Genomic DNA, 12202 nt, shown 5'->3' with positions numbered 1-12202 from the left:
CAAGAGGCTTATTGACTTCTTCCATATCATAACCTGATGTATGAATATTTAAAGTTAAAACTTTAAAGATATTAAGATCATCTAAAGTAAGAATTAAATTAGAGAAATAATCAAAATGAACAAAATTACTATATATATATATAAGATGGCAAGTAACATGCCACAGTGTTGAAATTATTAAATAAAGTCTCTATTTCCTCCAGATAAGCACTCCACAAAAGATTTCAGAAGGCAATGAAAAGAAAATTTTCTATTTTGGTTGTTCCGATTCTTTTAGCAATGAGTTATAATTATATTCATTTATTCTTCATTTATTATTTTGCTCTGTATATAAGTGCAACATGTATTGTACGAATGTAATATGAAATGAAATCACCCTTTCTAGACTTCTCTACGTCATTTTCGTTATGGTACTAGAGCAATGAGTGAAGAAAACTCTGATTCGATTTCGTCAACCAACCCAAACACAAATCCAAACATGCAAAACCTTCCAAATCATGAGAGTAAACCTTATCATCCCACAAGTCCATATTTCATTCAACTCAGTGAAGGTGCTTCTTCTTTGCTGGTTCTAGAACTTTTGACAATAGAAAATTATGTGACCTAGGCGAGGACTATGTGACGCACACTCAACATAAAAAAGAAACTCGGCTTCATCGATGGTAAAATTCCTAAGCCTACTGATACATCAGATCCTTTATTTACTCCATGGGAGTGTTGTAACGATATGATTATAGCTTGGGTTCAACACTCTGTTAGTCTTGAGCACAGATCCACTATTGCACATGCTGACACTGCTACTAATGTATGGCATGATCTTTGTGAGCATTTCTCCATCCAAAATGCACCAAGAATTTTTCAGCTCAGGAAAGCAGTTTCCTCCTTAGTTCAAGATGTTGATTCCGTGAGTATTTACTACAACAAGCTGAATGATATTAGGATGAACTTGACATTTATGAACCAATGCCTATCTGCACCTGCGGCTCCGTGAAGATTTTAACAGATTACTATCATCGAAGTAAGGTTATGCAATTTTTAATGGGGCTCCAAGACTCTTATGATTCTATTCTAGCCCAGCTTCTATAAGATCCACTTCCCATGCTGAATTGCGTTGTCCTTAGTCCAACAAGAAGAAAGGCGTAGGCAGCTTCATTCCATCCTAGCGCCAATAGCAATGATTACCAAAGGCCCAGATCAACGAAACAATTCTACAACACGCAAGGATAAACTATATTGTTCCCACTGCAATACCTCTAGATATTCTCTGGAAAGGTGTTTCAAAGCTAATCACGGTCTTCCCATTTGCTTTGATTGCCGCATTCCTGAACACACCAAAGAGAAATGCTACAAGCTCCACGGTTTTCCTCCTGGACACAAAAACTCATTCAAAAATAGATCATTTGCTAATCAATTTTTCTTGAGCAGGAACAGTTCAATAATGGTTCGACCATTACTCAAGAGCAATATAGCAGACTCATTGCCTTACTCCAAACACAACCAAATTAAGCCATTCTTCTTGATGCTAATCAAGTCCAAGCAACTTCATCTAATCTAACCAATCCTCCCATGTTTGGTACATTCTTTTATTTATCAGCACATACACACAAAGCTACACAAATTATTGATACACCATGGATCATAGACACCAGAGCTACAGATCACATGATTTGTAGCCCCAAGTTTTTTACTCGTGTCACTGCCAAAGTTTCACATTTAGTCGAATTACCAAATGGTGCCTCTGTCGCAGCTACTCACATTGGGGATGCATGTTTATCTACCCATTTAACTCTCAAGAATGAGCTTTGTGTCCCAGCTTTTTCGTTTAATCTCATTTCTGCAAAATCCTTGGCTAAAGGTTCAAATTGTTGCCTAATATTTTTCTTTGATTCTTGTTACATTCAGGACCTGTCCTCTTGGATGACGACTGGACAGGATAAAGTAAAGGATGAGCTATATCATCTTCAACACCAGAAAACTTTACCTATTGCTTTAACCTCTCATCTTCAAACTTTATTTCGTTCAAAATCTGTCAGTACTGTTGTTACTACCAAATTTGATGAATTTACTTTATGGCATTATCGACTAGGACGTAACTATATGACTGACAATGTTTTGAGTGATTTTCACAAAGTTTGCGATAAACTTAAGGCCAATGAAAATTTTCCATGTGCTATTTGTCCCCTTGCAAAACAGCATAAACTATCTTTTCTACACACTACAAGCAAAGCCACAAAAGCGTTTGATCTCATTTATGTTGACATATAAAGTCCAAACTCCATGCGAGCTCATGATAGATCAAAATATTTTTTGACCATTGTAGACCAATTTACAAAGTGCACATGGATTTACATGTTGAAAGTAAAATCAGAAGCAAGAGCTGCTCTTCAAAATTTTTGCTCCCTTGTTCATAACCAGTTTGAAATCAAAATCAAAACTATCCGAACTGATAATGTGGTAGAATTTCAAATGCCAAATTTTTATCAAACCAAAGGAATCATTCATCAACTCATTTGTGTTGCCACTCCACAACAAAATGCCTTAGTCGAACGAAAACACCAGCACATTTTGAAAGTGGCAAGGGCTTTAAAATTCCAATCTGGTCTATCCATGAAGTATTGGAACGAATTTGTAATAACGACAGTATACTTGATTAATCGGACACCAACTCCAAACCTTGATTATAAATCTCCTGTTAAAATTCTATATCAAACCAAACCTTCATATTCACATCTTTGTGTTTTTGGAAGTTTGTGTTTTGTATCAACACTTGGTCATGCTAGAGCCAAGTTCGACCCATGGGCCCAAAAATGCTTATTTATAGGATATCCATACGGTGTTAAAGGGTACATGTTGCTTGACTTAAACAAATTTTTATTTCCCGTGATACAATGTTTTATAAAGACAATTTTCTTTTAAAACAATCAAACCTTATAACATCATATTTCATCGACATACCCTCTCAAATACAACCTGTGCACTCCCCAGATAGCCAAGAAACACAATCACCTACAGAGAATTTTAATCCTCCCACACCACCAACAAAAAATTCCATGCATTCTCTTGACTCAACCAATGCCGAAGAGACAAACCTAACTTTCACTAGTATGCATTCCTCTTCTGATGATCCTCCCTCTCAACCCATTCTATGCAGGTCCAACAGGACTCGAAGAGCACTTGCATACTTACATGACTTTCATTGTTAACAAGTTGCCGTACTTGAGTCCTCACAATCGGCATCCAAGATTCAAGGTTCATGTCCTTCCACTTCTAAAGGTTCAAAAGTATCTTTTCCCTTATCGAATTCTCTTTCTTATGATTCTCTTTCAAAACTTTTAATACCTTCATATATTTGCACACTAAGCCAACTTCCTACACCCAAGCTATTCAACAAGAGCTTAGTGCACTTGAACATAATGAGACTTGGACTATTGTCGACTTACCTCCTGAAAAGAAAGCAATTGATTGCAAATGGGTCTACAAGTACAAATTCAAGGTGGATGGGACAATAGAAGCGAGCTATGGTTGCCAAAAGATTTACACAGCGCGAAGGGATCGACTTTCATGATATTTTTTCTCCTGTTGCTAAATTAGTATCCATCTGTTGTCTTATTGCAATGGTAGCAATTAAAGGATGGGATCTCCAACAATTAGATGTGAATAACGCTTTCCTCTATGTTGATCTTGACGAAGAAATTTACATACACCTACCTCCTGGTCATCCCTCCTTAAACTCAAACAAAGTGTGCCGATTACAAAAGAGCATTTATGGCCTGAAACAAGTTTTGAGGCAATGAAATGCCAAACTTTCATCCTCCTTAACTGAGTTTGGGTTCATACAATTCAAAGCGGATTATAGCTTGTTCACTAAGTCCACAACAACGTCATTTACAACACTTCTCCTCTACGTGGATGACATAGTGTTGATGAGCTCCGGTTCTCAATCTATTGCTACTGTAAAAAGATTTTTGGAAACAAAGTTTAAAATTAAGGATCTCGAAAGTCTCAAATACTTCCTTGGCATCGAGGTGGGGCACATAAAAGCAGGTATACAACTTTGTCAGAGAAAATATGCATTGGACATTCTCTCTGAGACCGGGCTGCTAGCAGCAAAACCATCTAACTTGCCTATGGAACCAAATGTCAAGCTTAGTAAAGATGAAGGAAAAATATTCACTGATCCTGCTTTTGTATCGAAGACTGGTGGGCAAACTTCTCTATCTTACAAACACTAGACCAGATTTAAGTCAAAGTGTGCATCTATTAAGCCAATTCATGGAAGCTTCCCGTGCCCCTCATTTTAATGCAGTTCTTAAGATTATTAGATATGTGAAAGGAACCCCGGGATAAGGCCTTTTCTTCTCTGCCGATTCAATACTGGAACTTCTTGCTTACTCTGATGCAAACTGGGCTAACTATCTCGACACAAGGCGCTCTACTACTGGCTTTTGTGTTTTCATAGGCAATTCACTTATGTCTTGGAAATAAAAAAAAACAAACCACTATGTCCAGATCATCCACAGAATCTGAATATAGAGCAATGGTAGCTGTGCTTTGTGAGCTTACATGGATTCGATATTTTCTTACTGATATGCACTTGCCCAACCCAAATCCTGCAATCTTATATTGTGATAATTTAGCAGCTATTCACATCGTTGCAAATCCCATCTTCCACGAGTGGACAAAACATATTGAATTAAATTGTCATCTAATTCATGATAAGATTTCAAAAGGGCAAGTGGTAACGACTCACATTTTTTTCTCATCTTCAATTAGCTGATCTATTTACTAAGCCTCTCAATTCTCCTGCTTTCACCCGACATCTATCCAAGATGGGAGTCATTAACATATACTCTCTATCTTGCAGGAGGATGTTGAAATTCCAGATAAAGTCCCTCCAGATAAGCATTCCACAGAAGATTCCATAAGGCAGTAAAAAGAAGATTTTCTGTTTTGGTTGTTATGCTTCTTTTAGCAATCAACTGTAATTATATTCCTTTATTCTTCTTTTATTCTTTTGCTCTGCATATAAGTGCATCACATATTGTACGAATGTAATATGAAATGGAATCACCATTTCTAGACTTCTCTGCGTCATTTCCATTACACGGTGTGCTACAAGTTGGTCCAAGTTTTTACACATTGATTGTACAAAGGAAAGCATGCAGGAGAGAAGGCAGATTAGCAACCGAATTAAAAAAATGAAATGCAAACATAATAAAGACAGTAGAGGATAAACATGTCAATTTTGGTTGGCTCATCAACATTTTTTTATTCTGAAAGTCAATGTATGTTTTGACAGAAACAAATTAACCTATCTTTATTAGATTGAGGGGAGGGCTGCAGCGTGCCCCTATCTCATGCACAGCAATGATGCCCTGATGTAGTTGAACATCAATCTCCCAAAGATTCTCTCAGAAGGCAGCTTTTATGGAGTCTCATTACCAAGCGACAGGCATGCTAGATGATCACACTCATAAACATCAAAATGATTCCACTTTGTGCACTACTTTTGATATCCAAGATACACGGTTTTGTACTCAAACATCAAAATGAAATCAATAGATTTCTTTTGCAAATATGATATCAGAGATAGTTTGAACTGTAAGAAAAATGTTGATATCAGATGATAATTGTGTTATGATCAGTAAAGACATTGGACAACATACATAAACTACAAAACTTAGTGAAGTAAACTTTTTTCCCTGAATAGACGTAAATTTAAATTGGGTGAAAATTTTGTATGAGTGGATGTCAACAACCCATATAGCAACCCAATTGGTAGAACCCATCAACTCCCAAACCAGTATTTCTCTTTTTCTGATATTTATTAAATTGTCATGCTATGTTGCAATTGAACAGAAGAACTCTCTTCTCGATTCTCTGTCAGGTTTTATATTTTTCCTTTGTGTACCTTCCTCTTTGAGCATATTGGGCTGATCAACCAGGAGTTGCTGGAGAGCACATTAGTCACTGATACTGCAAGAGTGCAAAATATATAGTCCAAGATACATGTCTAAGCCGAAGAACAATATAATTCACACAAAGAATGGAACTAAAAACAAGTCAAGACACATACTGACATTAACACACTAACCAAACTTGCAATAGAGAATAGTTGAGAAGATACATGGAGATTGGATCAGTTAAACAAAATATATTTTGATTTTCTTTTTTGCACACTTGGGTTTCAAGGAAACTGATAATGGTGCTGAAACTATTGATGCCTTGAGAAGGTACCTGGCAAACAAAAAGTAGGCAAGTACTTAATAGTCAAAATCTATATTTGGCAGTAATACTGGACCATAAAATTTAAAGGACATGTTACAAATTTTCCAGATACAAAAAAGTTTCATACTCTGAATGATACATCTCATTAAGAATCATTAGCCCATCCAAGCAATCTGCAAAGTTGAGTTTTATGCCAACTCATAGCTACAGTTGTTTAGCACTCGGCTTATTGGAACCACCTTTAACTTGATATTTACTATCTCGATGAATCTTCTCAATTGACGGAAAAATAATGTGAAACTCTTCCCTGAAAGTATTACAAAACACAATGATACTGTGAAATTGTGAATAAATGAAAATTCAAGGATCCTCTATAGATGATAAATGCTGAGGGGCACGATCTGAATAATTTAATTAAAAATAATGGTTAGACGTTTAGTTGTTTAAGAAATGATATGCATATAGTGTTTTTGCTCAATGTATTGCCACCAAACTCCTATGATATCTATGTACAATTATCAAACCAATGATATGCATCCTTAATTCTAGCTAATCAGTCACCATGGAAAAGATTGATAAAAAGAAACTCACATGATTGTTTTCACACAAAGCAAAATAATCTCCAAAGACCCCATCTGCTTTCTCAGCACCTCCTCGTTTCTGATGTCGTCGAAACAATTTAGAGCCCCATTGTGGAGAGATAAAATGCACATAACCCATAATCGGGCCCAGCCCACCAAGCCATCATTAGAGACAAAAGTGAGACAAGAAAAAGACAAGAGGGAGACAAGAGAGACATGAGGGCCTATAAGTGTCAGAGGGTCAGAGGAAGAAGGAAAATAGTTCACATAAGGGAAACCTGCCACCCCATGGCAGACTGGCATGTGCAATAAAGGATCAGACAACATATAAAAAGGGATGTCCAGACAACATAAAAAGGAAATTTTACTTCTCACACCAACTGAACTCTCCCTAATCAAATATTTTTCTTCAAGCAGCCTTTCAAGGAAGATAGCACCTCCAATAGGAAGAGCTACAACCTTCTCTATACAGTGAGATATGAGGAACCATGAGTGACTGTCAATAGTTATATTATAATAGAGACTTCCCTCCCCAAACCCCCGTGGGACGTAGGCCTATTGTCGAACCACGTAAATCTCAGTGTCCATCTCTCTTTACTTTCCTTGTACTTATTTTTTATTCACTACTATAGACGTACAAACCGCCACCGTACAGTTGCACCGGAACACTGTTGAGTGTGCCAAATAACACATATCGTAGCATTGTCAGCGTAGAGTTGCCCAGATCGTGAAACACGGCGTCAACACCCATGATTCCTAGAATCTTGAAGTACCTGATCACAACCAATGACACCCAAAAACTCAACCCACCATGCTAAGCTATATTTGAGATGAAAAGATACAGTGCATAAAATGTGAAACCAGCATGCGTTAGCATGTCCTGCAACCTCTCGATAATGGAGGAGGCATTCCTAAACTGTGAAATTAAGCGAGATTGAAGCTTGTCCCAACGATACATTTCGTCCCTAACCTTTTTTGAATTTTTGCTTTTATTTCTTCATTATCGCCTCCATGGTCATCTCTTACCGACCCCAATAACACCAAATATGGAAGAGACAGAATCAGAGTGACCGAGCCAGCAACTTGCAGCGCCATTTTCAATCCTCTTGTTGCTCTTTCTTTGCTAAACAATAAGTCGTAAACTATTTTAGAACTCGCTCTACCCATATAAAGGTGCCTATTGGCTATCATATCATATAAATTAGAGTTTTGTTACTTATCATTTTCACATACCACATTTATTTTTATTTTTATTTTTTAAAATAATTTTTTTATTTTTTTAAAAAAATTTCTTATCTCTAACCTTTCAACGACTGATTTGGTGAAATCATATACCATTTTGACTAAGGAAAAAAGAAACTGGTGATAATCTATTTGGTTGCCTAGAAAGTAGTATTGCAATTATCTACTTCCTTGGATGACAATGTATGTCATTAAAAACAACAAGTTGTCGACAGAAGTGGAGACAGAAGTGGAAAAATAGCAAATAAAAAAATAAAAGAGAAAGAAGTAACATACCGGCCAATGGAAGGGGACGATGAAGTGGAAAGGATCGAAACAACATTAAAAAAAAAAGTCTCGTGAGTTTATTGATCTCTTTATGTCTGTAGCAGAATTCTAATAATTTACTCGAATTCGGATGAACTAAATCTTAATTATTGGGTAAAAATCATATATTTAAGTCTTAATTTGTCAACTTTTTGCTATTGTGTGTAGAATTTTGATCTTCTTGAGTTAAATCATAATCTAATTCATTTAAAGAAATAGATATTATCTTTAATCTTTTAAATCCGAATGTTTTGTTGTCAACCTTGCGTTGGCGATGGGGCTGATATATTATGCTGATAAAATTGACTGTTTTTTTCAGAGTTTTGCTTAAAAAAAAAAAAAAAAAAAAAGTCTTTGTTAACATATCATTTATAGTTGAACCGATTAGAACTTCAAAGAAATTAAAACACCAATCGTATTTTACCATAGTTGATGTGGAAAAATTTTCACATTAACGATGTGCTAAATGTGTAAAGTATAACGCTTATAAATAGATTTTCTATTTCCGATATTCTCAAGAGGAATAAATTTCCAACATTCAAAAATTTTTATAATGCATGCTAAAATCTTTTCTTTCATAAAAGAGAAATGATTTGTATAAATTTCAAATAGATAAGTTATGTGCAAGTCTTTATAAAAAAATAGATCTCATCTTAAAAAATTGTAAAAAAATTATTATTTATTAGTGAGACATATTTTTTCATAAAAAAATTACACGAAACTTATCTATTTAAAACTTGTACCTGACATCACTCTTTAAAAAAATATTGGTTATGAACTATTTTTGTCGAATAATGTAAAAAGAGCAGTTATATGTACAATTTGCATTTCATTACGGTGAAGTCATTGTTCATCAACTTTTTAAAATGCTATATTTTAACTAATTTTTTTTAAATAGTGCGTAAGATTTGTATATTATAAAATTGTATTAATATAAAATTATTTTAAAATAAAATAGAATAAGAGTAGTTAAATTATAGGAAAATGCTTTGTCCAACGAGAGTGACCACCGATGAAAGCTACCGAATTGTTATTTTTTTATTTATTTAATGATTAAAAAAGTATTGGAAATATTTTTTAATGAGTTTATATATATTTTAAAAAATGTTTAAAAAGATTTAAAAAATATTTGAAAAAAAAAAATTACACATTCGTGACGACTCTCGACAGATGTAGCATCATCCTAAATTATGAGTCAATAATTTGATAATAAATATTAAATATTATCAATATAATTTATTTTATATATTTCGTAATTTGTAAATGACAAGTAAGCCCCCCCAAACTTCTGAAATTATAAGTAACTTCCACGAAGTTACGATCTGTGGAGCGGACGGACCATCAGGGAAAGGGTGGGGAGGGAGAAGGTGGTGTTTTAGTCGTGTTGTAGAGCTGAATCTGTGTTTTCGATGGAAGAACAAGACCAAATGCAGAGCTCCATAGAAGTAGAAGAAGTAGAAGAACAACAACGAGAAGGAAAACGTTTGGAGGAAGAGAATGTAGTGCGATTTCTTGATTCGTTGGATAGTTACGTAACCCTGTTAGATTCATTGTCCTCGACACTCCGTCAGGTAAAGTGAATTTCCTTTCCTAACCTAACCCTAATCTGATGATATTGATCTTTTCCATATTCCTCTTACTACTACGACTAGTTCGTATTTGTTCCTGATCATACTTAAAGGAAATTGATTTCAAACAAAGAAAGAACGCAATCAAATTTGGAGATAAGAAAAGAAAAGTCAGGGTTATTTTTTGGGAATTGGATGATCGAGCTTTATGCACTTAATTTTGTTTCCTTTAGAATTTTAATGATACGTGAAGGAACCTTGGGCCTATGGTTTTCGTGAACATCCTTTCGAGTTTTTCGACAGGGATGGCTGGAATTGGCCAGTGCTCGACAATCCATGGGTGCGTCACGAATCAATGGTGCTTTGTTGGACCTGAAATCCCACTCTGCTGCTACATCGTTGCAAGTAACTCATCATGATGGTAATTTTGTTTCTGTGCTTCTCCCCTTAAAATCATTTCTATGTTGAGTGGGGAATTCCGGACATTAAGACATCGATAAATTGAACTGACATATATCAAGTATAGGTTAGACTCAGATATTGTAGGGTCATTACTTGTTATTCATTAGGCCCCGCAGTCCAAATTCTTAGCCAAGAATGACAAAGGACATGGAATCTGAAGAGTTTTGTGGGCAGTTCTCTCAGAATAGTTAAGGAGAAAATACTTATCCAAAGAAAAAAAAAAAAAAACTAAGGAGAATGTACTTGCATGCAACTGATGAGTGGTGGCATATATATGCCATTTGTTGTAACTATTGGTGATACAAAATGCGTTGGGTTTAAGATAAAGCATACCAATAGACAATCCTAGGTTTACAACCGCACATACTCACACATACTGTATTAGTGATCCAACTTTTTTCCTTTACTTTGAACTTGTGTCAAACTAACTTTTGTGATATATGATCTGTCGTAGATGAAATTTTGAACCAACCACATTTTACATTGTGCAAATGGGCATCCTCTAAAAATGGATATGGAGACGAAAAGCTCAGGGAGAACAAATTGCAGACGAACTCTGATGGTCCACAGCTTAGACACCGATCCCAGTTTGCTGGTATAGTTTTTTTGTCCCCTTACAATGAAATTATGATAATCGTTGACCATAAAATTGTGTAAGCTGAACCTTTGACCAACTGGTTTCTATGTAATACCGGATGCCTAAAAAGTTACTTGGCTACTTCTGCCATAACATCTTCTGAATGGAATGTGTGATATTTTAACTTCTACATTTTTCTTTGCGTGAAGGAACTCCAGAGAAAATTCCAGAAACAAAGGGAGCCCCTCTTATAGTCGATGATCAAGTAAGTGTCTCACAATCATTAATGTTTTGTTATTTGTTATGACAGGAAGATTTGAAATTTAGCATTTTTCATTTTTAGAACCTTTCTCATACACCAGTACCCTTGTGATGAAGTGTGACCTCATTGTATTAAGTTCACTTGGTGGCTCAATTGTAACAAATGAACTTGGTAGAATCCATGAGAAACTTTTCAAATCGCATTTTGTGAGATTTGAGTAAAAAGAAGTGTAAATGGAGTAATTGTCTACATCTTATCCCTTCCATCCTAGGTTCAAAAGGAGCGAACTAAATCACTATCAATGTTTGGGACTTTGGTTTCCCCAAAGCTTCGAGCTGCTCAACTTTCATTTGAGACAGGTGCATAACTCAACACGGTTGCTCATTAAGACGAACAAAACTCTCTCTCTCTCTTCAATCTATTTATCTGTGTGCGCACAACAACCTACTGTCCCACATTGTAGTTACTTGTATACAATTTGGGTTTCAATTCCATTTTTTTAAGTGCTATGAGATGACTCATGCCAAAAATAATTTTCATGCAGCTCTGGAGACACTTGTAGAAATAGCAAATGTGCGTTTGACAATGCTTTCCACTTCTGACCAAGTCCGTAAAGAACTGGAAGGCACCGAGGGATGACAAGAGAAGGTCTATAAAACCCTATTTGCTTAGATGCATCACTCCGGCATGGTCTCTCTCACAACTCAACCAGGCAATATACTTTTAACAAAATAGCAGCAGTGTCAGAGTGGGTCTAATGTAACAATGATACCATGATGATTATGCTTGCTTTTAATCTTTGCATCCAGCTTTTGAATTCAGAAATGGAAAATAAAAAATCTAGTACCAATAGGTTCTGTATTACCTAAAGGTTTTCATTTGATCATGCTTACGGGATCTTCCTCATAAGATAAGCAAGAAAAGACTCGCATTCAATGATGGGAATTGTCGAAAATTAAAAATTAAAAATCTAAGG

At 35.5% G+C, this 12202-nt stretch overlaps 1 protein-coding gene across 2 annotated transcripts; it reads left to right on the top strand.

Moving 5' to 3' along the window:
- The first annotated feature begins 9683 nt into the window (after positions 1–9683).
- LOC109022236 lies at positions 9684–12118 on the top strand. Of its 2 annotated transcripts, none has more exons than XM_019005079.2 (6): positions 9684–9928; positions 10229–10346; positions 10842–10982; positions 11183–11229; positions 11498–11585; positions 11771–12118. In XM_019005079.2, the coding sequence occupies exons 1-6, from the start codon at positions 9767–9769 to the stop codon at positions 11863–11865; spliced, it is 651 nt and encodes a 216-aa protein (XP_018860624.2). In that variant the 5' UTR covers positions 9684–9766; the 3' UTR covers positions 11866–12118. The 2 variants fall into 2 exon arrangements, with proteins under 2 accessions (XP_018860624.2, XP_018860623.2); XM_019005078.2 differs by having other exon boundaries at positions 11174–11229.
- Positions 12119–12202: the final 84 nt, after the last annotated feature.

Source organism: Juglans regia, chromosome 8 (genome assembly GCF_001411555.2).
Source record: "Juglans regia cultivar Chandler chromosome 8, Walnut 2.0, whole genome shotgun sequence".
NCBI lineage: Eukaryota > Viridiplantae > Streptophyta > Magnoliopsida > Fagales > Juglandaceae > Juglans > Juglans regia.
This window is presented reverse-complemented; position numbering and strand designations above follow the sequence as displayed.

What these genes read in the sequence shown, in the direction of transcription:
- LOC109022236 (XM_019005078.2), top strand. Translation starts at nt 9,767, where the DNA reads ATGGAAGAACAAGACCAAATGCAGAGCTCCATAGAAGTAGAAGAAGTA. An exon ending in ACACCGATCCCAGTTTGCTG is followed by an intron (nt 10,983 to 11,173) that starts GTATAGTTTTTT and finishes CTTTGCGTGAAG; the next exon opens with GAACTCCAGAGAAAATTCCA. An exon ending in CTCTTATAGTCGATGATCAA is followed by an intron (nt 11,230 to 11,497) that starts GTAAGTGTCTCA and finishes CTTCCATCCTAG; the next exon opens with GTTCAAAAGGAGCGAACTAA.